Raw genomic sequence first — 26847 nt, 5'->3', positions numbered from 1 at the left:
AAGGGGATCCAAATCTTACAAGTATTATCAGGGTGTTGCTAAAACGCGGAATGGAAAACGGAAAAAATACTATGACGTTGAAGGTGGCTCACTACACCGTGAAATATTTTATCAAATCAGCAGAAAATTACTTGAGTATGATCATAATGAAGAAGTATTTAAGCCTAATAGATGATATGCGGTTCAGAAGCCCAATATTTTATCCACTCATCTACGACGATATACAACACACTTGAACGATATAAACAGTTTAACAAAGCATTAAAATCGCCATCTTGTGACGCAGTGTCTTAAAAAGTATAAGTGTAGGTGTGTGAGGTGCACACACGATGATTAAATAAGCTATTAAAATAACTTTTGAATTATTTTCCATTTGTAATATTGTTGGAATGATAGTGTAGGGCAGTTAGTTGAGCGTTTGGTTGTGATTTTCATGACTTCGAACCTTGTATTTTAGGCATGACATTTTCTTTACGTTTACCTACATGATTGTATAGTCCTGAAACTTAATCCGAATAGAGCGCTGGATATGTTGTTTAGTTTGATAAAATGGGACTAGTGGTCAAAGCATTTAATGTTAATTGAGAGAAAATCCTACACTTTCTAAATATATAAAATTGAATATGAATAAAAGTTTTAACAATATTAAGAATTTACATAAGTATAACATTTTCCGTATTCCATTCCGTTCCGCGTTTTAGCGACACCAATATTTTCAAAGGGCTAGATAAATAATGGCAGGATAAATAATAGCGACATAACAAGTAAAAAGGACATGCATTGCCAAAATATGGGGGATCTACCCTTCCCCTTTCTCATTTTCCACGACCCTTGCTGCAAAACCTGCCTTCATAGACGTTATGTATTTATATAAACGATATATCAAGGTACAAAGTGAATGTGCGCACACATAAACAATTTTGTTTCTACGTAACAAATTTTACATAAAATTTTTATTTTATATCTTTATTTTTTGACCACATATGAAATCTGTTTTCATTCAGTTATAAAAGAAAAATGCAATAAATGTGATACAATGTGAGCTACAGACTAGCCTGGCTTCTGTAGAAAGTTCTGCATTTAGAAAAAATCCCTGTGGACATTAGCTCTTACAAACAGTAATACTACAACATGTAAGGAAGGTCTACAAAGTAGGTCGTCAGCTGTCCCACTCATGGGTCAAGGTCATGATCAATCCCTGACCATCCCCACACAAAGCACTTCTCACCACAAGAGCTGACTAATCACCACAAGAGCTGACTAATCGCCCCCGAGGACTCGAGTATCCATTCCTCCTCCAATAGGGCAGGTCTCGTAGAAAACATGGCGGAGAGTTCTCTTTCACTCACTTCATGATTTCACATAAATATAACACAATGTACAAATATCTGTTCTGTACAATACATCAGCCCCCAACAGATCATCGCTCATCAAACAGGGGGGTAGAGTCCCCACCCCCGTATCCTTCTTGTCGAGGACTGGGTCGGGGAGAGGGTCTCACGCCCCGGGGGCTCTGTCCATGCCTGGGGGTGCCCGGTTTGGTGGAGCCCGATCGCTTGGCCCACATCTGGGCAGCCTTGGCCCAGTCCATCCCTGCTGCACTTGGTCCAGCCCGGGGGGTCTGCCCCTGATGTTGGGGAGTGGTGGAACCTAAAACAAGAAATGTGTAATAGTTATTTGAAGTGATATTTTGTGAAAGGTAAGAAACCATCATGGTGGGAACTCTTCATATTCATTGGATTTTCTTTAATTTTCCAATTAAGCAGCCATGGAAGATAACTACCTGTTTATAGAGACCGTATAAATATTCACAAAAGAAAAACGAACACCTATTAAATGAATGAAGCCTTGGTTTTAATGATATTTCTTCGTTACTGTATATGAAGGATTAACAAAATCTAGAATGAAAAGTTTAGACTCATTTTGCTTCAAGGAAAATTTTAAACAGTGTGACAACCTATATATCAACTACTCACCAATCCTGGGTGTAGCTTTGGGGGTTGCTCCCGGCCACGCTGGGGTAGTAGCAGCCCTGGGGGTGGGCCTGTATGAGGGAGTCTGGGCTGTCTGATTGGCTGGTGTTGTCATTGGATGTGATGGGGTCATCATTGGAGTCATCATAGGTGTTCCCATTGGCTACAAATATTAAGTGATGAGGTGAAAGGTCATGACTCATTCATTCCTTCTGAGCAATTGTGATATGGCATGTACAATACTTCCATATTCATCTTATATCATTGAAAATTGCAATTTTACAATTGCCTTAAAGCTAGAGATTAAATTGAACTGACCACATTAAAATTGGTGAAGTTTCCGGCCACTTGAGGGGTAGCTCCTGGTGTGACTCCAGGGGTCATCCTGGACACTCGGGGTGTGGCACTGGCAACCTGAGCCAGAGTGTTGTAGATGTTGCTTGGCAACCCTGCAGCAGCTCTCTGGATTGTTGCTGCATCCACTCCTGTAAGGAAACACAAGTCAATTTGACAGAACGTTTTGTAAGAAAATCAAGTCAGTCAATTTGAAGCCAAGTAAAGATACAATGTTTGTTGTTTCTAAACCATGATTCCCTTTAATTGATTTAAAGTCTTAGAAGTCCAAAAACTTCAGGCTATTGTAAGTCAGAGACTTTGTTCTGTGACAGTTCTTACCCTGAAGATTAATGCTGGGTGTGGCAAAGTTGGAGCCAGGGACGGGGGTTCTGGCACTGGCTGGGGTACCTGTCAAAGTGTAAGAGTCTGTGAATCAAGGGGGTCAGTGTGAAAATATGAAAAAATTATCCACTTAAACCACTGGAAGAGTATTCACATTGGTCTAGTTCTAGAAAAATCATACTTAATAAAGTATATTTAGAATTTACAGTGTTTTAAACGTATAAAAAAAAAATAAAGTGGATGGTTTACCAGGAATGGGGTCCCTGAAGTGCTCCTTGAACCAGCGCATCAGAGAGTTTAGGGAGTGGAAGTTCTGCTGACGATATCTCAGTCCGTCCGGGGTGATGGAGATGTATTCATGCCGTGGCTTTATTCGGGGCATGTACGATAACATAATCTTCCCGGGGTACTGCTTTGTTAGGGTCAGGTAATAGGGAATCCTGAAAAAGAGATAGCTGTTGCTAAATCCATCTGGAGAGTGATGCATGAATATAATGTCAGAACACGCAATTATCAAAGCATCAATTCCACAAAGATTTATAGCAATTGTTAAATATAAGATAAATCAAATTTGACAAAAATACAAACCAATATCTGACTAGATATTTCCACATAAAGGAATGAACCTTACCTGGAGGGTCCCTTCTTTTTCTCCTCCAGGAGGATTTTCTCTAGAATTTCACGCTTTCCTCCATCTGACTCCTTGTAATACTTGAAGTTCATCACATCTCGGGCAAAGGCTGCCATTGGCTGAATGTGCCGAGCGATGATTTCATCCAAGTCTTCAAATTCCTGAAAAAACACCATACTTCATTAAAACTTAATTTTGTAATTTTTTTTTTAGGAATTAAAAAAAAGTCTTTTTATTTTAGACTTTTGAAGCAAAACCCCAGCCTTGTATGGCAGACATTTGTGTTTACTGTAATTTTTCTATTTTACATGAGTTTAAAATTCCATAATACCTCTGCTTTGTACATGTATCAAACTATCAAACTGTTTTAATGTAAAATCATGTGTGCCAAACTTTTGTTACTATTACTTATAATTCACAACTGTCAGAACAAATAATAGCGAGATTAAAAGCTCTGTAAAAGATGCTTTTCAAAGTTTTATACAGATAACAATTCCTCCAGTTCAGTGCGGAATGGACAGTATCTACTGGTGACTTGATTCTCCTCCACCCTTTATTACTTCTATACTGACCTCTGAGCCGATGAAGAGGGAGGATCCCAGACTGAAGGCGTTCTCCTTGCCTTCCTCGCGGACATCTATGTGCTGCATTATTCCATCCGCCACCTTCCATGTGACTGTCAAGTGATCTGACCCCTAAAAAAAAGGTCAAACAAAAGGTAACAGACATCTAAAATTACTTAGAATTATAATATTGCTCACACTTCATTTCAATTTTAAAGGCATTCCTTAAACATCCTCACTTGTGTACTAACATAGAGTCATCATATTCAGTCTGTATATGGATTTTTATTTTTAATTTCTATCTCTATCTTAATCTTGTGTCTTTTGTATTTTTAGACTGCATAAGAAGAAAAGCTCTATATAAAATTATAGGAAAATGCCCAGCTTTAAAAATACAATATATGGATTTTCCTTCATTAAATAATAGTTTATAGCTAAACTTTTTGCTGATCTGATGGTTAATTTGTTGACTATCAAGCCTCCTTAATGAGTGGACTGGTGAGGTCAGGGCCACCCTCAGGAGGTCAGGGCCACCCTCTGGAGAAAGAGGGAAGAAATCGGGTCAGGGCCACCCTCGGGAGATAGAGGAAAGAAACCGGGACATTTCTGTTGCTTTTTCTCTTTTTGGACTGGTGAGGTCAGGGCCACCCTCGGAAGATAGTGGGAAGAAACCGGGACATTTCCGTTGCTCTTTCTCTCACTAGTCATAAATCATAACCACATCAAGTGGTAGAAGGGTGGAGAGATTTTTTTTAGAAAAGTATATAACATATCTCACATTAAATAATAATCTTCATACATATCATATAGGAGAAAAAGATATGAACACAGGTAGGATATTACACCTGTGATAATCACAACTTGACGTTCCACTTGAGTGAACATCAGGTTTTTAAACCGCTGACCTTACACTAAAGGAATATCAACTCTGTGGGGGTTAGTTTATGATTTCTCAGAGGCTACACAAGTTCTGGGGCAATGTGTTTGTGACAAGATAAACAGCGATTCCTCTGGTCAGAGTCTGAATGTAAACAGCCTCCTCACTCTGCCGAGAGTCAGTGAGGGAGCGAGACAGAATCCCCCCAGACAAGGTCAGTGAGTAGTTAGGCTCTACAATGTAGGTATAGCTCAGGGCGTGACAGGGCACTAACACATTTAACTGCTTCACTAATTACTCACCACCTTATGTGTAGTCAGTTATATTGTAAACCTCCATTAACATCAGTTTTTCATTGTACACACATGTTTTATTGAAGATTAACTCCATTACTGTAATATGAATTTTTTTGTTTCAAAGTGAAAATAGGCTAAACAGAAAGAGAAATGGATTACATCACTGGAAATGTTTTTGTTGATATTGGAGAAAATCTCTCTCTCTCTCTCTCTCTCTCTCTCTCTCTCTCTCTCTCTCAGATTGCTTTATTTTTTTGTCCCACCTTTTTACTATTAATAGAACCCAGAAGAAACTAGATTACAACCTGTGTTGACTCACACTGAGGAATGTACAGCAACAGTTAGTTTGTGAATCTGACTGATGACACGATTCATATCTTAACACTCATCCATCTTCTCCATCATTATTTTCACCCATTTATTCTTTTACATTTATGCCCAACACTTATCCATTTTACATTCAACAAAAAGATAATAAATACATGTTATTATCTTTGAGCAAAGTACAAATACATATAGGCCTATAAATCTAGAAAAGGTACAGGGTATTTCCAAATTACACATCATAAAATTTTTTTTCATGTTGTGAGACTTGACCATGAAAGTGGCATGCTTTACAATAACAAAAATATCTTCAATTCATGTGGATTTATTACTTGAAGTCCTGCTCTGTATTGAAACGTAATCTGAAAACATTCAAACACAAGAACTACTGTGGAATCAATAAAATTCGTGGAGGCCAATTTTCGTGGATTGCTGAAATTTCATAGGTTCTTGGGGATGTAGTTTAAAATTCATGTATTTTCTTATACCTACATTAAAGGAAATATGACTTCATAACCCTAATTTATTAATTCGTGGAGGATGTTAATTTGTGGTTTTGATGTACCCACGAATTCCACGAAAATTGAGCCACCATAAAATTTAATGATTCCACAGTATACAGCTAGAGACCAAGAAGCTGCATGCCTGGTTTTATTTACAATACAGAAGCCTAACTCTATAAATTCCAAAGTAAACAATTGAACTTCCTTAAACAGGTGTTCACATATGTGACATCCACAGAAATATTCCAAGTCCTTTAAACAAGTGCTTAAAACTTAATAATCAATACAGTGGCAACTAAGTTGAGCCCCAAAATACAAAGAATATACTTGGACATATGCCCTCAGTACGCAAATTTAAACCACACCTAATTTCAAAATGTTGAACCCTTTTGACAAGACTTTAATATAACAAGAGATATCTGTGAAACACTTATGCCCCTTCCCTTGGAAACATCCACAAAGAAAACGAACGTAAACTGCAAATAATTGGAAATTTTCTAAGTCCAAGGATCAGAAAACTCTTGAAAATTTCACAATCGTACCCAATTTGGAACTTGACCTAGATATTATCATAATTAATCTGTATACCAAATTTTAATATGTGCAACTTCTGCCAGGAAAATAAACGAAAACTGCAATAAATAGAATTTTTCTATGTCCAAGGGGCATAACTCTATGGAAAATTGCTCTATCATACCCAAAATCAAACTTGACCTAGATATTATTTAGATAAAGCTGTATACTAAATTTCATATCAATATATTTATCTTCTGCAAAGAAAATGAGCACAAACTGAAAATAACGGGAATTTTTCAAAGTCCAAGGGCCACAACTCTGTCGAAAATGGCTCTATCATACCCCAAATCAAACTTGATCTAGATATTATCATGATAAACCTGCACACCAAATTTCATTTCAATATGTTTATTCTCTGCGAAGAAAATGATCAGAAACTGTTGGTGGACCGACCGAGACATACAGCAGCAAAGCAATATGCCCTCCCTTCTTCAAAGGGGGGCATAAATAGGGAAAAATTAAAACTGGGCAAAAACAATTCTATTCAACAGTTTAATGTGAATTTCACTCAAACATTCATGACAACCTTTTTTCTTAATAAATGATAGTAGAGTGGACACCAATGACCTCCCTCCATATTTTTAAAGATATTTATTTCTACAGCTGCATAGTTCTAAGTGATTAAACAGGCATTCTTCACCAAAAGAAATCCTTAAACAATATTCTCTCTTTTCCAGGAAGATGGGAAACTGCAGACAATGGAGCCTGATGCTGGTGGTGGTTGTCATGGAGATGGTTGATCTGGCCTGTGATTGGTTCTTCTTCTCCCAGCTCCATCAGACAGACGACGAATACGTCACACAGAACATCCATCTAAAGTGGCTTGTCCTGGCCTTTGGTGTCGTGGGAACCTTTTCTTTTATATTTGAAATAATTAACCTGGGTTTTGAGGTGTTCTCTGACCGGGGTCCCTGTCTCTATGCTGACACTGTCTCCACGGTAACCACCTGGGTGGAGGACGTGCCCCAGATCTGCCTGGCACTGACCGTGGCGATCCATCAGCGGAGTCTGATCCACTGGATCCAGTTCGTGAAGGCCGCGTGGGCCCTGATGGAGCTGATCGTCCGGGGGGTGGGGCAGTGTCTGTATTGTTGTGTAATCTCGGAGAGACACAGCAAGAAACTCAACTACTGTGTCACCGTGTTCAAGTTCATAGCACAAGTCGTAATCCTGGGATGTACTATAGCTGTGTTAGTACATTTATTGAAGTAGAGGGCGGTACCAAGCTCAGTGTAACAATAACTTGTTGCTATCCTGGCATGTACTATTGCAGTGCTAGTACACATCTTGATTAATAAGAGGAGGGTGGTACCAAGCTCGTGCACAATGTCTTGTGGCAACAGGAATCTCAGTGTGAAGATAAATGTAATTCATGTTGTGGATTGTGAATATATCTGTGCTTTAACAGTCAACATACCAGTCCCCTCTGTCTGACATTTCTGGTACAGATGGGATGTGGTGGAATAGTTTAAGTCAGAGCTTTCATTGACTTCATTCAAGTTTACAGCTTTACAACCAGATTTTACAATTATTATTTCTGACACAAAACAGAATGTTAAATATCATGCCAAGTACTTTTTCATTGTATGTAATGCTGCAACCTTTATATTTTCACACAGTTTGATACTTTATATTGTTAAACAGATATAAATTGACCAAAAACTTCAGTACTGGAGAGTATGTTGTATGTACAGTCTTCATGTTGCCCCTTGGGGGCCCTTAATTGGTTAATAAAGAACTTGAAATTGAATTGTAGTCCTCAAACCAACGACATTTTTTTTGGACCTAAAACAAAAGTGTTTTGAGGACAAGATGCAATTTCATTTTTCACTTTATGCTTTTTCATGGTCATTATTTTCTACACCTGTTTCATTACTAAGAATATTCTATATCTTCACCACAGCAGTATTTCTCACAGAAGTGTTAGCTACTGGATAAGGAAAGGTTTTGTGCTGCATCAAGGAAGGCAAAAAATAAATATTTTCACATAAAATAAAATCTCTCATAGTTATTCTTTCTATTGCTACATGCATATTGAATTCCAGGTGATATAAAACATGAGTTGTACTTTCCTTCAAATTATATGACAAACAGTTATACTTGTTTTAACTCCATGGGACCAAGAAAAAACTTCAGAATATCCAGCGATTCAAAATACTGGGGTAAAAATACTGAAGGTGGAATATTACACATCATCACAACATGGCTGACCTCTGCTCGAAACGACATTCGTTTTATTAAGATGATTTTATAGCAGCGATGTGCAACTTACTACATAGCCGAGTGGATAAAGTGTCGGACTTGTGATCTGTACATCTTGAGTTCGAATCCCGCAGGGGCTTGTGTTGTTACTTAGTGAAGTGAATTTTTTGGATATTAATTTTTTTTTATCCCCTACTGCAAAATTTTCGCTTATTTGACATGTACAGTCTATTCATCATTATATTTTTCATAATTAAAAAATTACTGTTAATTTGAGTGACTTTTCCCAGGGTGTTATTCCACCTTAATACAGAAAATGAGGATCAGGACCAAATCGCTGTGATTAATCCATGGAAATCCCAACATCATTATTTAAGATAGCAAAATTTAACAAAATATTAAGAAAAATATCTAGATTGGCTATACACTGTATATCCTGACTAATCGGCCTTCTTTCTCTCTTTTCCCCCTCACTGTTTGTCTTTCCCCTCAATCTTTCCACAAATTTAAGAGAACAAGAAAGATAACTCTACCTTACTGCTGGGTCTGATAATTGCCTCCCCTTGATCCATACTCTCCAGGAGTTTCTCGCACTCACGATATCCCACATTGTGAAAAGAAGGATGTGCAATAACTCGCTTTACATATGCTGTCAAAAACAACATGGAAAACAATCAATTTTCTAATTTACTTTCAACCAATTTTTTAGGAGAGAGAGAGAGAGAGAGAGAGAGAGAGATGTAACCTACTTTGCCTGGCCTTGTGTTTCACTTTCTCTTCCTCCTTCTCCTTATCTTTGTCTTCTTGCTCCTGATCGTAGTACAGATCTTTCGGTGGCCTATAAAAAGAATACACCACATAGAGTAACTAGCATTAGAAAAGGCCAACTGAACGTCTAAGTATTCAGGGCAATAAGCCCTGTTACAGTTGTCTTTACAGAGCAGCAAGGAGACTGATCTTGTGACAGATTCTAACTACAATAATCACCTCCAGTTGTTGTCTCGGTCTATCAGGTCCGAGGATTTACTCGTCAGATCCACCTGGAACCGGTCGATGTCAATCTTTGTGATTCGACAGTGTATCGTCATTCCGGGCTGAAATATCAACAACCAGAAAATCAGTCTCTAGAAACGAACTCCCAGTAAAATGACTGCAATTTATCTAAAAATCAATGAGAACCCTCTGACACTAGTCTCAGATATCCTTGACCTACGACTGACCTTGACCCTTTCCTCGGGGCTCTTGATGTGTTTGTCACTGATATTTTTGGTGTGTAGGAACCCGTTCACCCCGTTGTCCAGAATTATCTTGACACCCACTGCTGAGCCAGGACAACTTCCAGCGTCAAAATGACTCCACACCTGTGGAAGGTATAAAAATTAGACCAAGGGTTCTCACATCTTATCACATCTACCTAGGAATGAGGTACTGTAGTTTCATCAATATTCAAGGACATCAATTTTAATGGATTCAATAAATATCAAAGATTCAAGAATATATAAATTTGTAGACAATGATTCATCAATATAATTTGTTATAAGAAATTGCACTTCAATAAAAATTTAATTTTGTGGATCATCTTGACAACGAAATCCATGAAATTGTTATTTAAAGAATACTGATGAAAGCACAGTATGAAAAGTAATCAAAGTTTGCCATCAATCATTAGTTGTAAGGTCTAAGGTTATCACATGAATTCATTAAGTCTTGTGAAAAAAAGTTTCCTCATCAAAATAGACAGGAGACAAGTTACCTCGCTGAGTTCCGGGAAGTCACTTCGGTTACAGAACGGACACTGCCACAGTCCAGTGTCATCGTTCCTGACTGGATTAGCCTGATCCAGCTGTTCCCCCCGCGGGCGTCGATGGGCAATACCAATTACTCGACCAAGAACCAGTTTACCTATAGACCAAAGTTAATTTATAAATCATTAAAATATCGTTGCATCAACACAACATTCAATTTTACTTGAGACTTGTTAAGTATAAGAGTAACTTCTATATTGACAGAAAATATTAATTATATTCTTTAAAGTGTCTTCAACAGCTTGTCAGAAAATGAAGTAACAGCACATCACCCACCCACAAAGAAGGTCTCAGGTGTCTCCTTGGTGATCATGTTGAACCGCTCCTCATTGAGGGGGGACCTGTACGGCGTACGGAGGTCCTTGTAACGGTGATTCAGCTCAGCTCGGATGTCGTACAGTGTGATATGTTTATCTCCGTAACCCTGACGTATAGCAAGCAGCATCATGTAATTAATGGTAATCACTTGAGATTGTATCAAAAATGTATTTTATTGTACTCATTGCACATTATTTGAGCTAAAAATAAAATACAAGCATATTTGTAATGCATCATAAACGTGACTTTTAATAAGAGAATCAATAATTCCCAGAGTTCCCTCCCCTACCTGTCTCTCGAGCTCCTCAGCGAATGCGTCCAGATCCAGATCCCGCAGTCTCTCCGGACTCTCCAGGATTTCCTCCAGGGCACCTGCTGGATTAGCATCCTCGGCCGTGTCGTCATACTCTAGAGCGTCTACCGCCATTTTACGAGCCCACTCGTAGGTCTCGGGGTGAACTCGAGATCCATCCAGGACCTCCACGTACGAGTCTGTGCTGTAAAACACACAACCAGGATCTAATTAAACAATTACACTAATAAACATTGTAAAGTCAAGTAAACTACCACACATCTTAAGCTGGCTGACAAAACTGCTAATACAGAAGATCAAAGCATATCCTTTAAAATGATTTTCATTCATGTTTGAAATCAATGAAAAATGATAATCTACATGTGCACAGTAAAATTGTTTGTTCTCAATGTTTTGTTAATACATGCCTCAACAAAGCATATTGTCTACTCAACAAAGCATATTGTCTACAAGGGGGAATGGTGGCTCACCTGTCCATCAGGCTGAACGTGTCGATCTTGATGAAGCCGGCACAGTTAATGAACACCTTGGGACCCATGTGACACAGGGTGACTAGCTGGGTTCGGTTCTCCAGCCGAATGTTATTTTGTTTGAGAATCTTTAGCAGATGGGCTCCCTTTCTGGGCCCCAGCCCGCACACAAACTGTACGAGGGGGGCGGTGTGGGGATGAGCAAGGGCTCGGTTAATGTCCACACCCACCTCATTCACACGATTCACAAACTCCAGGGTCAGGGCATTCAACAACACGTCCTTGGGAATCTGATCCTGTAGTAACAGACACACACAGGAAGTAAGTTTATGATCATTTAATCTTGATGTACCCAAAGATTTGCACCAACACCTCAATATGATAATTTCTATGAAAGTAAACTTTCTTTTCCATAATGTCATGAATGCTATAAAGAAGTCACCATGAAAGAAATAGAAGGATTGAGATTTAAAACGAGTACGGGTACGCGTACGTGTGTTAAAACAACACATACACAATTTTGTAATTTATCAGTTGAAATTTCTTAACTTGTATGATATAAACGCGGACGTAAAACGACACAGTTTTGTGACATGAATTTATTTAATTAAATCCACATAAATTGTGAATTTCTTATCAATTTTTATGCAAAGGAAGTTTAAAAATCTATATAATGCATCACAAGATTATATTCACTCATCAATAATATTTTATTTGCTGTAAAAAGCTACACGTTTGTACTTACGTGGAGATGACACTCTACATGTTTAGAGAACGTGTAGAAACTCTGTCATCACAAAAACTGATGACGTAATACGCAAAGAATTTAGGTGATTCCCCTAGTTCACGTACACATACCCATACATGTTGGAAATCTCAGCCTCTCTAATATCTAGAAGTTCATTTATTCTTCCAAACTGTTACAAATACCTAAAACCTACCTGTACAGGATGGTACTGAGACATAAGACCTACTTGTAGAAGTTAATTTACTCCTCTGTACTGTTACTCTAAACAGAACTTACCTGATAGGGGTGATACTTGAGACATAAGATATCCTCGTCGGGATTACACAGCTGAGCGAACTCAATGAGTGGATCCTGGAGGCGACGAGCCACGGATATAGCATGACGTAGAACCACGGGGTATTCACGAAAGTCACTCTGAAACCAAAATAAGAAGCTACAGTATAAAACTACCTATAACGAAATGACAGGGACAAATAATCTAATTTGAAATTATGGGATATTTTTTACAACAGAGAAATAACAAGATTCTGTAAGACTTGAGAGAAAAAAAATTACTCAAATTAAGCATATTTGATTTAACTGTGTTTTGTTTTTTTCCTTATTGGTACAAAACTGCATCATATACCCATTAATTAAAAATTTGATTTCATCTAACTGTCAGGGATGTGACTGGCAGAGAAAAACAAAACACAAAATCAAACACTGATCTCAAGAATGACAATTTTGACTTCTAAAACTGTGCAAATGAGAGTGTCCGCTAATCTCATCTCCAGATTGTACATGCTCCTGAGACTTACAAATCGGTGGACATCAGTGTTTCCATTGAAAATAATCATTCCTTAATCGTACATCTCCCTGAGACTTACCTGCCCTTTGTTGGAGTTCTCGTACACCATGGCCACTTCATTATCCACCAGCTCCACATTGATTGCGGGCATCTCCGCCTCCTCCGTCAGTTCCTGGATTAACCGCTGGACCTCCTCCACGATCCGCAGAGCTTCTTTGGATTCTGCAGTCACAGCCACTACATGGGGCTTCTTTGTTGCAATGAACTCTTTCAGTTTGGAAAGGTCATTTTCCTTTAAAAACATTGATATGATTTGATAAATTCAGAATTAAATGAATTCAGTTGATTTTGTAAGGTTATTTCCTGTAAATATAGTGACAAATTTTGACGCTAAAATTAATGTGACTTTCTGTAAAATAACAAGATGAGACTGAAGTTTCTTAGTCTTTTTAGAAAAAGATAAAAGAAATCTTTAAAACATAAATGTGAATGAAGATTCTCTACAGTTTTTTGGAAAAGTTTTACATTTTTTTCCAACATTCCTATTGCAATGTTTGATCACTTCTCTTTAACCATAACTACATGTATTCCCTACCTTTCCCTTTCGGTCCACCTCCCTGAATGCGTTTTTCCGCATACAAAGGTACTCCAGTCGTAGGAAGTCGGTCACCTGACCCTCGGCATCAATCAGCACCCCAAAGGCCGCGGTGTCCTTGTCCGTGGAGTAGCCGATCCCGAGGACACGCAGGCCCTCGTCCTCGTAATTGTTGTCCTCTAATTGTTGGTCTGCCTGGTACGGAGCCACCTTCAGCCAGTTATACAGCTTCCTACAGCATGCCTACAGACCAATCAGAGCAAACTTCAACAACAGCAACCAATCAAAAAAAAACTTAAATAACAAATGACCAATCAAAACAAACATCAGCCACAAGCGGCCAATTAAAAGAAGCATTATGAAACCATGGAAAACAATAAAGATGATACTGACAAGAATGAGATATAAATTTCATATCCGAATCTGTCTCAAGATTCAAAATCTTACAAAACTCAAAAATCAATACTACAGTAAGAAAAACAACTTTTATTTGCCTATCCCTCCCTCTTATATCCTGATACACATATAGCGAGTGTTTGTCTGACCTTAACAATGCCGTCCTTGGCCTCGGACAGTAGTTTGGCCCTGAGCTCCTTCTCCATCTGAGGGTACAACAGTTTGGTGAGGGCCCGCTCCAGGGCCTGACTTCTCTGTAAGTTCCACTGCTGGACCAAGTGGCTGAACTCATCCTACAACAAAGCATTCACATTCACTGACAATCTACAAATGTGACTTATCAAGATTTTACCTCTTAATGATTTTCCATATATTGCAAAACACATATATCATAAATAAAACCAAAATAAGAATACATAAATTATTTTATTATACCTCTGTGAATATTTTCTAAGTAAAATTACAACCAACAAACATGCAATTCTATCTAGCCATGAATTAGTTTACATGCTATCTGCCCATGGTAAATAGTCATCAAAACTATACACTGGCTGCATTTATCAGGTATGTGATGTAAAATCAGAAGGCAATCCTCCCATTCCACTTCTAAAATTTTTGCACTATTTTAATTGACTGGTAAATATTGTATATAAATCTGTAGACATACTGACCCTGTAGTACAGCTGCCTGATTTCTTCGTAGTATGTCTGGGTGTTCTCCGATTCTCCGTCGATAGAGAAAGACACGGTGATCAATCGATCTTCTTCCGCCTAAATTGCAGTAATTAACACATTTACATCTTATGATCAAGATTCAAACATCACACACATCAAATGAGCAATCTTCAAACATTAAAAACTCATATGAATTCTTTGATCTTTTCCATCCTTAAATTAAAATTGAAGTTTTGAATGAAGTTCTTCCTCATACTACATACTTAAATACATAGATAAAATTCTTTGTTCAAACTCAATGCAGATTTTCTTGTTTTCTAGCTGGGACTTACTGTGACGAGTTTGAGATACTGCTCGTCCTTCAGATCTCGGACAGGTTTGTTTTTGAGATACTTCATGCTGAAGCAGGCGTGAGACTCATCTATCTCCTGCAACACATCAAAGGAACTTTACATTTACAAAGCAAGTACAGGTGTATAAAAATGTGCCATTTTATTTCAACAAAAATTAAGTGGTTACATGTAGTTAATTATGTAGAATATTGCACCTCTGAGTCAACATATCATCATATTTATTAATTTAATATTTTTGCATCATTTTTCTAGCCATCGTTTGTTTTCTTACAGTTTAATTTGAATTTTTTTTAACTGAACGCTTAACATATTCCAATACATTTGTATTACATAATTGTTCATGAATTTGAGATTTTCCAGTGAATTTCTTGCCATCTCAGAGTCCAATGTTTTACCTTTATCCCTTTCTTGGTGGGTCGAACTGCTATCTTGGCTCTCTCAAAGTAAGCCTGCCTCACGACCTGTCGCACCGTGGGATCGTGGGATATCTGCATGGCGACCATATGACGCGCCCCTAGCAACACTTCCTCTTCTGTGGGGAACTGGCTACAAATAAATAACGAGAAACATTTTTGTTCACTTGGAGTAATAACTATCAAACTAAAATAAAGCAAGTTATTTTAATTGGGTCCTAATTTTGGCATTTTAAATGCTTTTTAACTAACTCACACAAATCCACTTGTAGATAGTTATAAAACTGCCAAAAAATGTCAAAGATAATGCCCATACCTTACTGTCATAACATCATCAAACATTACTGCAACCAAAATGTAGCTATAAATACTCCTTCGAACTGGGTCTAATTATGGAACTTCTCCTCGGCCAGTTATACCCCCCTCCACCCTCCATTTATTTTGTTCACCTACCTACAGATCTTCTCTTTGGCCAGCTCCAGCGGTTCTATGGGGTACTGCTCCACATCATGTCTCTGGTAGTTATCTCGCAAATTCTCTCCAAACTGCTCAGGGGTCAACCCAAACTTCTCAGCTATGTCATCTACAGAACAAACAAGACACAAGTAAAAGGAAGTGATCTAGCAGGACACACACAATATAGCATACAATGACAGGAACACGACTCCATCATAAACATCATTAGCTCATTTAATTTGTTAACCTGATCATGTTTTTTGTTACCACAAGCATCTGTGCAATGTAAATGTATGCAGGAAATCTTTGTACATGTACATATACCTAATTTTATATACTTTTACAAATAAAATTTACAACTGCTAGCTTTAATTAATCTTTTTTGACAGACATTATATTCAGATTTTTAATTTTTGTTACTTATAGTTCTGACCTTTTTTTCCCTTATGACAGATGTTTTAACCATTTTTCCCATTATTTAGAGCACTGACCTATTATTTTCCATATTTAGAGCACTGACCTATTTTTTTCTCCTGACAGATGTTGTAGCCAGTTTTTCGTGTGGCGTGTTTAATGGTGTCAGTTGGCTCGATTTCTGGTTCAGGCTCCGCCTCACCATCTTCTTTCTCGACGTCCGACTTTTTCTTCATCTGAGCCATCTTCATTTTGGGGATGTCCATGCCATAATACAGCAGGAAATGTTGATACACATCCTTAAGTTCCTCCATTGTCTGGACATTTCTTACTCTGTAACAAAATCATGAAAATACATTGATTGCACATTCTTCATATTAGCAAAAACAGTAAATCTGTTTTAAAAACATCGTAAGATGTTTATTAAGATCAGATTAGAATACAGATGTTAATCAAGTTGGACAGTCACAGATAAGGCAAAACAAGATTTTCTTAGGAACTTAATACCATGCATGAATTTAAACACAGCACCAAATAAAATAAGTTTCTTTGCCTCCCTTCCTAGCTATGCCCCCCCCCCCCCCTCCCCTCCCGAAGCTCTACTCTCCTCTCACCTGTCTAGATCCTCGTCGGTCAGTGGCCGTACATTTGTTTCCAGGACTTTGTCAGGGTCAGAGTTCGTGTCAAACTGATAGTTCTGCATCTTCTCAAACAACTTGATTAAATTCTGCTTTCTGGTCCTGAGTTGTGTCCACTGGAAAAAACAGAAATAGAAGATAGAAGATAGAGTGTACTTATGATCCAACCAACACAAAGTTGAAGTAATAAAACCCCTAATACCTAAAAGGGTATTTTTAACAGAGAGAGAGAGAGAGAGAGAGAGAGAGAGAGAGAGAGAGAGAGAGAGAGGGAGAGAGAGAGAGAAAGAGAGAGAGCTCCCCACCTTTTCGTCCCACTGCCACACTTTCCAGAGGTCGTTGATGTTAAGGTCAGACTCCACATACTCTTTCCTGTAGAAGGCGATGAATGGAACCTACAAAATAATGCAACAACAATGAACTAGAGGTACTGTGAGCAAGCTCACAATTGATACCCCCCGCTAAGAAAAATCATATAACTCATGTATTTTTTCTATTATAGAAATATTGAATGAATCTATTTCATCGTCCATTTTCTATAAATAACAACTGCTCTATTTTTTAAAACTGTTAATGCTTATATGAGTACACAAACCAATTTTTACTCTTTAAATTCCATTTTAGTTCAAGTTAACTGTTAATGCATGAGGACATTTGCATCCTCATGTTAACAAACATGACTCGAATCAAAAGAAAATCCACATGTCAAGCAGCCACTTAATATAAACATTTTGAATTATTGGTATACTGAGCCCGATTTTTTTAAACAATGACCTTGAACTTCCTCAATTGACCTTTGGTCAAGGTCATGACATACTCTCAGGTTATAAGCATTCTAGATGTGAATTAAGAACTTCCAATATTTGTCCATTAGAAAGATATGGACTGGACACGAGTTTTATACTTTTCTGCAAGTGACCTTGGCCTTGCCCAAATGACCTTGGGTCAAGGTCATGACAAACCCGTAGCTTATAAGCAATCTTTGTGTGAACTGAGAACTTCCAATGTTTCTCCAGAAGAAAGATATGGACCGGACAAGAATTTTGCACTTTTTTCTGCCATTGACCTTGACCTTGTCCAAATGACCTTGGGTCAAGGTCATGACACACCCTTAGGTCATAAGCAATCTTTGTGTGAAGTAAGAACTTCCAATGTTTCTCCATTAAAAAGATATGGACCGGACACGAATTTTGCAATTTTTTCTGTCAGTGACCTTGACTTTGCCCGAATGACCTTAGGGTTAAGGTCATGACACACCCTTAGGTCATAAGCAATCTTTGTGTGAAGTTAAAACTTACAATGTTTCTCCATAAGAAAGATATGGAGCGGACACAAATTTTGCACTTTTTCTGTTGGTGACCTTGACTTTGCCCGAATGACCTTGGTTCAAGGTCATGACACACCCTTAGGTCATAAGCAATCTTTGTGTGAAGTAAGAACTTCTAATGTTTCTCCATTAGAAAGATATGGACCGGACACGAATTTTGCACTTTTTCTGTTGGTGACCTTGACCTTGCCCAAATGACCTTGGTTCAAGGTCATGACACACCCTTAGGTCATAAGCAATATTTGTATGAAGTAAGAACTTCTAATGTTTCTCCATAAGGAAGATATGGACCGGACACGAATCGAACAGACAGACGGACAGACGGACGGACGGACGGACGGACAGACGGACGGACGGACAAGGTGATTCCTATATACCCCCCCAAACTTCGTTTGCGGGGGGTATAATGACTACCCTGCTTGGTACAACGTCAGTTCTATACAAAATTCAATAAACTTCATAGCATTAATGTTAAATTAGAACACAATTTTTCAGCTTCAAAATGCAATTCAAACATGATATCAAAGTCAAAACATGTTTACAATTCTAACCAGCATTAATGGTATACATGTATATAGTTCAAGAAGCAACTTTTAAATGCAAGCTGCTACTGTATCTACCTCTAGGTGCTGATTCCTCATGAAGTCAATAGCTTTCTTGATCTTGTTGATCATGGTAGGTCCCCGCCGATTGTAGGTCCCCGACTCCTGCTCTAGAAGGTTCTACAATCCAAGCATACAGGGTGTTAGGCTTGTTTATAGTAATATACTTAGGTTTTGAGATATGCCCTACATGCTGGGAGGTCGGAGGTGTTGAGAAGGCTTTTGTATAGTAAAATCTTTAGTTTTTGAGATGTGCCCTACCTGCTGTAAGATGGGGGGAGTGGATAAGGCTTTTTAATAGCAATATCCTTATGTTTTGAGATGTTCCCTACCTGCTGTGAGATGGGGGGAGTGGAGAAGGCTTGTTTGTAGTAGTATCCCTATGTTTGGAGATGTTCCCTACCTGCTGTAAGATGGGGGAGTAGATAAGGCTTTTTAATAGCAATATCCTTATGTTTTGAGATGTTCCCTACCTGCTGTGAGATGGGGGGAGTGGAGAAGGCTTGTTTGTAGTAGTATCCTTATGTTTGGAGATGTTCCCTACCTGCTGTAAGATGGGGGAGTGGATAAGGCTTTATGATAGCAATATCCTTATGTTTTGAGATGTTCCCTACCTGCTTAGAGGTGGGGGGAGTGGAGAAGGCTTGTTTGTAGTAGTATCCTTATGTTTTGAGATGTTCCCTACCTGCTGTGAGATGGGGGGAGTGGAGAAGGCTTGTTTGTAGTAGTATCCTATGTTTTGAGATGTTCCCTACCTGCTGTGAGGTGGGGGGAGTGGAGAAGGCTTGTTTGTAGATCCACTCTGACTCCTCCTCTATCTCTCCCTCCTCCGTCGGTTTCACTGGGACCTGTCGTAGCTGGAATCGCTCAGGCATGTCAGTCACACGAATCTCGTTATCCTGGTCTGTGAAAAATCCTCGCTCTATTTCTGATGGTTCAAAAGCCTGCAAAAAATAAATTTTAAAGAATAGACTGATGTCACAACTAACACAATGATATCAATTTTCTATTTCCGTTGAACACAAACATGTGTAGCTGAATTTAAAATGATGCCCTTTGTCTTCTCACCTCGTATATTGTCTTCTTCTGACTCTTCTTCTTGCCCCCTTTCTTGGGCCTGGGTCTTCCCTCCTCATCTTCACCATCTTCATCATACTGGAATACAAATACACATACATGGATGACTTGGCTAAAATATAAAGGCATCAAACTTTGTCCCTGTCATTAAATCACCTCTAATCATTATTCAGAAACAAACACACTAACTTTCAATTTTACATGATTTGATAACTTTTATTTAAAACAACACGAAGAGACAATTCCTATTATTCAATATCTTATGTATTTACACCGCTTTCAGACCCCTATAATATCAATAAATCTCATTTAATTTTTCTTTTTAATTTCTATGAGTATGAACACTTTTCGACTGGGTTGTTATGATGGCATTAAACTTTGTCCTTAAATTCACCTCTAACCATTGGTCAGAAACAAGCAAACTCTCAGTGAAATATACTAGAAGGTCAGATAATTTTATCATAAAATTGAACATATAAATATAATTCCTACGTGGAAGTATTTTACCTATCATTACCACTTTTCAGACTCTTTGGTTTAATATTCGTGTAAAGATATCTTTATCACTTTTCATTTCCATGGGCATGTACACTCTATCTGTGCACTTTCAGGTATTAAGCTAACCTCATCTTCCTCCTCAAATTCATCCTCTTCCCCATAACCAAACTCATCAAAGTCAAAGTCCACTCCAAAGATGTCCTGGGCCTCTTGTAGAGCTCTGACAATTAAATTGTTTTTTAAGCACTCAACCTCAACAAATTTAATTCACCAACACAGTATTAGAGTGCATGTAGATGTGCATTGATTGTGTAATGGTAGATGACCAAATATTGTTTACTAAATTACTTTGGTTATTATATATTTTTTTTTACATTATTGTCCAATAAAAATATTCATTGACCACCAAAATAAAATTCCTTTTTATATCTCAAAGATTTATATAGACATATAGACTATATTTGTGTTGTGAACTGCATGTAGATGTAGATCTGGAACAATAGTTCCTAAAGACAACTTACGAGTCCGAGTGGATTATGTGCTTCTTTTTCTTCAGTCTGTTTTTAATCGGCTCCCCATTTTCATCAACAATGAAATTATCCATGTCTGTATAGAGAATTTAAAATCTTTTTATTTTCAAATTGAACATACATTCTAGTACATAAAACCCTTAAAACATTTAATGAAAATTTAAAAAAGTTTTGAGTTTTATTGTCTTTGTTTAAGGTGGCTCTATACACCACTTTTTGATGACGCAGTACGCATAAAAGTAAATCTGGAAACATGCATTTCCGGTACTGGCTGATTTAAACTGAGGTGAATTGTATGGGAACCGCTATTTTGAAAAATTTGTTAAATGGATAGATTTAATTTGATAATTGGAAAATTCATTACTTACAAGTAATGTGGTATGTGACACCTTCACGTTGTGTGGTATTATTTATCGAAATAAACAATAAAATCAAGTATAAATTTTAAAAAAGTTTCTTTAGCATCTTCGATATGTTACACCGTAGCGCAGTGGTTTAGTGGGTTCACTACAAACCAGTAGGTCATGAGTTCGATTCCCATTGAGAACAATAAATTTTTTAACTTTCCAAAAATTTCTGAAACGTATTTTTTGGTTGAATACCGTGAAAGAAAATTCTAAACAGGTGAAAATATTTCAATTATAATATACTTTAATTGCACATTAATATCGACACCTAACGGGGATGAGAGGGTTGCTTTGAATTTCTCTCAGGTTTGGATACATAAATCCTATTAGCCTAGTCAATGTTCCCCTTTATTTATTTAACTTAGTTTTGCATTAAAACGAATTTATTCACTTATACAGGGCAAAGTCTATAATGAAATATGTATGTATTTATCATTCCAACATTATATTTAGGAAATTTTCTTCAACTCAGAAATGAAAAGTCCCCAAGGTGTTTGGGCCTTGGGACTTAGGAACGATAACCCTTACATGAGGAACTTTCATACCAAATAAAATTTAAATTTTTTTTTGTGTTTATTTGCAATGGTTTTCATTCAAATTTTTATGTCACATTTATTAAAATACATTTTCTTATAACACCAAGCAACTTTTTCAGATGATTTGTCAACAGAGTAAGAAAATATGAAAAATTATGTTTTGGGGAAATACTAAAAAAAATTGCAATAATAACATTTTTGTATGTTAAGAAGTGTTATATTTTTTTTATGTGTCCAAAGGAAATATCCATCATATGACAAAATAATTTCTCTCTATTTGTTGATAGCTGTCTTTTTAAAAAATATTTTACAAAAACACGAAAAAACATTAAAAAATTCTTTAAAATTACCTATAGTATCCCTATCGTCATTTTAATATTTGATAAGTATATGTTTTGTGGTCTGCTATTGAAAATTGGAATAAACTGTGGGTGTATAGAGCCACCTTAAATATATTAATGAAAAACTTCAAACAGAATTCGAACGGTTTTTATTTTTACCATCTTCGTCTTCCTCTTCATCCACATCGAGGCTGTCAAACTCGTTAGCGACTCGCTCCCGAGGGGCCTCAGAGTCATCAGCCTCACCGTCAAACAACTCGTCCGCGAGGGCGTCCCTCTCTCTCTCCTCATTCATTTCATCTTTATCCGAATCCTCCTCATCTGATACCATTCGGATTCTTTTCAGTTTTGGCTAAAAACAAAACAAAATACATTAAAAATAGTATACCTGTCTTGATGTTTAAGGCAACTTTTTCTACATTACCTGTAAAGTTTATCTGTTTGTTCTTTTACTATAAATATTCTGTGAAATTCTAAGAAAGTACCAGCCTTCTTTGTCATTAAAGTGAATGTATAACATTTGGCTGTCTGTTCTAATTACCAGTTTTGGTAGAAAAAAAGCTTCGGTTGAATGAAGCACTCCACTATATCTAGTGTATCTTTGTACAAGTAAGTACCTCAAAAATTGTGCTAAATCAAATCTTATATATGCCATACACCCTCTCTTTTTTTCCAATACTTTACATTAAATCAAAGGCCGGAACGGCCACAAAGGCGTCGAACTGACTTTTTCTTTTATATAGAATGATATCAATGAATTTCTGTTAATTTAATAGTCGTATATCAAATAATTTTAGACATATAATAGAGAAGTATATGAATTATGTTTTGTGCTGCTTTAAAAACAAAAATAAGTTTATTTTCATATAAAATAGGTATTGGTGCTTTTACAATTCAATAACTCATTATGTTTACAAAATTCGAAGAAATTTCAAAGTTTAAAAATAAATTATTTTCTTTAAACAATTTTCACAGGTTCATGATTTGAATACATTAACAGTATGTCCCTAATTATAATAATTAAACATACTTTTATTTATTTCAATTCCCGTTTGAAACAAGATTCCCTATGGTACTATACTGTTGTTTACAAACAAATCCACAACACGTGCTATCTAAAATGCTCGACCAGATCAACTGCATTATCGTGTTTATTTTTAGCAACAAAATCACTAGATACGTTTATCGCTTACATTTATTTTGGAGACCGTGCCCGATAACAAATAAATTTACATCGCAAATTTTATTTCTATCGGGCACGTTCTCCAATTAAAATGTAAGCGATAAACTAAAATAATATTTAGTGAATGTTTACACCTGATTGTATTCATCCGCCATTTCTTGATTATACACATTTATACTCATGCAATGAGTTGTCAATAACCAGGTAGGTCAAGTTGGTTTTTTTGTACACAATTTAGTTTGATAAATGGAATAAAAATCTTGAAATACGTTTAATACTTTAAAGAACTTATTTCTTATGCGCATTTAAAAGGCGGTGCAGCGCGTGAATTTGGACGATTGCCAATCCAGACGATCGCTAGAAGGCTGTCGAGCATTAGCTCGACGCCTTAAAAATCAATTTAAACTGTATTACACAAATTTTATATTACCAGTTACAGTAATTAGTTAAGAAATCAAACGTTAATGGATTCTAGGTGTAACCTGTCCCCCTTACCTTTCTCTTGACCTTGACCCCCAGGTTCTCCTCGATGAGGTCGTAGTCCTCGTCTTCCAGCTGGTCGTCTGACTCCTCTGAGTCCTCGTGTTTACGTTTCCCAGTCTCACTGCCCGACTCATCACCTTCTTCCTCCTCTTCTTCATCGTCTTCGTCTTTGATGAAGCCTTCCATCTCCTTCCTTATTTGTTCCTCTGTTGTCAAAAGAAAAGTCTAGATCAAATACAACAAAAAAAAATTTTCTACAGAAAATGCATGTCATTCTATGGGTACATTAGTGTGGTTAGGATGTCATTCTATGGGTACATTAGTGTGGTTAGGATGTCATTCTATGGGTACATTGGTGTGGTTAGGATGTCATTCCATGGGTACATTAGTGTGGTTAGGATGTCATTCTATGGGTACATTAGTGTGGTTAGGATGTCATTCCATGGGTACATTGGTGTGGTTAGGATGTCATTCCATGGGTACATTAGTGTGGTTAGCATGTCATTCTATGGGTACATTGGTGTGGTTAGGATGTCATTCCATGGGTACATTAGTGTGGTTAGGATGTCATTCCATGGGTACATTAGTGTGGTTAGGATGTCATTCTATGGGTACATTGGTGTGGTTAGGATGTCATTCCATGGGTACATTAGTGTGGTTAGGATGTCATTCCATGGGTACATTAGTGTGGTTAGGATGTCATTGTATGGGTACATTGGTGTGGTTAGGATGTCATTCCATGGGTACATTAGTGTGGTTAGGCAGCTTTTTGAGTTGAAAAGGCCATCACTTTATTTTTTATTATCTACATTTTCTGCTTTTTGAATTGCATTTATATGATATTCTGTTCCCTCATCATAAACTACAAAGTGATGTTGACCTAAATGGTTTACCTGAGAAGAAAAAGGACTTAACATTTATAGTATTCTGTTGTTACCGGTAATTGCTTTTGATCTCCTAGATCATTCAAATTCTTACACCTGAGTTCATGTACTAGGTATTTTCAATAGGTAAGAGTTATTGCAATCTGATCTACCGGTATATTTAATTTTCAACACATCAAACATCTTCTAGTCTATGCAGACCAAAATACTAATAAAACAGCAGATCTGTGGTTGTGTTCAGAAATAAGGTAAATCAGTCCAAACCTAGCTCAAGTATACAGTAAAACTCGGTTATAGCAAAGTCCGGAGAACTAAGGAATTCACTTCGTTATATCCGTAATTCGTTATATCCATATAACAAATTCGTAAGAATAACTATAGCAAATTTACTATATACATGTTTTTTTCACCAGACTATAATTTTAGTTAATTAAGGCTTAAAATAAAAATATATCACTTTAATACCTTTAATAATCGGATTATGAATTGAAAAATATTTATGAAAATAAATTCATTCAAACTATTATGTTAAATGGTGGTGCAAACTTTTTAACTGTAAAGAAATTCTTTATAAAAGTGTTAAATTTTGCTATTTTTCACCTCTATGGAACATAAAATCTGTTCACTATATCTGAGTTCGTTATAACGATAAAGTTTTGCAAATATTTGTTAAGAATTTTACAGGGGACTCAAAAAAAGCTTCGCTATATCCAATAATTTGCTATATCTGTGTTCGTACAAAAGGAGTTTTACTGTATTGCAAGTTTTCTGTATGGATATTACTGTAGCTGTTTGGGATGTCAACCTAAATTTTTCTGTAGAGCTAGATCTGCAGCTTGCAAAAGTACAAGGTTTTATTGCATTAGACATATTCAGGACACTCAAAAGCAACAGCTTAATGTGTGAGATGTTAGTTACAGATCTGATTATTGTATAAGATGTTAGTAACAGATCTAATTAATGTGTGAGATGTTAGTTACAGATCTTATTAATGTGTGAGATGTTAGTTACAGATCTAATTAATGTGTGAGATGTTAGTTACAGATCTAATTAATGTGTGAGATGTTAGTTACAGATCTAATTAATGTGTGAGATGTTAGTTACAGATCTAATTAATGTGTGAGATGTTAGTTACAGATCTGACTAATGTGTGACATGTTAGTTACAACAGATCTAATTAATGTGCGAGATGTTAGTTACAGATCTGATTAATGTGTGAGATGTTAGTTACAACAGATCTAATTAATGTGTGAGATGTTAGTTACAGATCTGATTAATGTGTGAGATGTTAGTTACAACAGATCTAATTAATGTGCGAGATGTTAGTTACAGATCTAATTCATTACCATCTTCTTCCTCTTCATCCTCTTCTTCACTATCAGATATGATTTGTCGACTCTTCTTCTTGGCTTTTTTCTTTGACTTTGTTTTCCCTTCTGCCTCACTGCCCGATCCCGAGACATCGGACCTTCCCCCTTCATCTTCAGAATTAACATCCGACTCCTCTGCTTGGTCCTCCATGAAATCCATGACGAGGGACCCCTTATCTACAAATAGTAATGTACAGTGATTCTCTATAGCATAAGTATTGATAAATGTATCACGAATCAGACGATTCACGTTATAAAGTGGAATGACATAAGTGACTTAGATTTTCTTTACTGGTATAGCTAAGTGACAAGTACCATAGATACTTCATTAAGGAAAAGAACCAAACATTCAATTCTCTTTTTTGGGGAATATTCACTTCACTCACTTCAAGAACAATAAGAGAGCCCCAAATAGCTTTCATTACTAACCATTCTGTTATTTGATAAAAATAACATTTACACCAAACAAAAACTCTAAAACCAGAAACATTAATTACCAATTTACTCCAAGGAAATACAAATATTTTTAAAAGCACGCAATATAAATCTCTCTCGAGTCTTCCTCGACTTTTTTTTAAACTACAGTGTCGGAGAAAATTTTACCTT

The 26847-nt window shown here is 36.9% G+C and overlaps 2 protein-coding genes across 2 annotated transcripts; one reads left to right on the top strand and one right to left on the bottom strand.

The window, feature by feature from the left end:
• Window positions 1-950: 950 nt before the first annotated feature.
• LOC128189920 (transcription elongation factor SPT6-like) lies at window positions 951-26844 on the bottom strand. Its single transcript, XM_052861731.1, has 35 exons — window positions 26739-26844; window positions 26218-26418; window positions 24000-24193; window positions 22481-22673; window positions 21029-21113; window positions 20634-20727; window positions 20001-20087; window positions 19688-19876; window positions 18951-19052; window positions 17309-17398; window positions 16980-17119; window positions 16472-16698; window positions 15949-16078; window positions 15478-15628; window positions 15062-15157; window positions 14727-14825; window positions 14205-14348; window positions 13660-13902; window positions 13144-13356; window positions 12554-12691; window positions 11530-11825; window positions 11036-11243; window positions 10705-10852; window positions 10377-10525; window positions 9844-9984; window positions 9611-9717; window positions 9373-9461; window positions 9157-9272; window positions 3855-3977; window positions 3283-3443; window positions 2901-3091; window positions 2649-2717; window positions 2292-2458; window positions 1977-2136; window positions 951-1650 (listed from the first exon to the last, which is right to left on the bottom strand). The coding sequence occupies exons 2-35, from the start codon at window positions 26399-26401 to the stop codon at window positions 1421-1423; spliced, it is 5154 nt and encodes a 1717-aa protein (XP_052717691.1). The 5' UTR covers window positions 26402-26418; window positions 26739-26844; the 3' UTR covers window positions 951-1420.
• LOC128189938 (uncharacterized) lies at window positions 4931-9027 on the top strand. Its single transcript, XM_052861766.1, has 2 exons — window positions 4931-4936; window positions 7099-9027. The coding sequence occupies exon 2, from the start codon at window positions 7103-7105 to the stop codon at window positions 7631-7633; it is 531 nt and encodes a 176-aa protein (XP_052717726.1). The 5' UTR covers window positions 4931-4936; window positions 7099-7102; the 3' UTR covers window positions 7634-9027.
• Window positions 26845-26847: the final 3 nt, after the last annotated feature.

This window comes from Crassostrea angulata, chromosome 6 (assembly GCF_025612915.1).
Source record: "Crassostrea angulata isolate pt1a10 chromosome 6, ASM2561291v2, whole genome shotgun sequence".
NCBI lineage: Eukaryota > Metazoa > Mollusca > Bivalvia > Ostreida > Ostreidae > Magallana > Magallana angulata.
The sequence above is the reverse complement of the archived record's forward strand: the minus strand, read 5'-3'. Positions and strand labels throughout refer to the sequence as shown.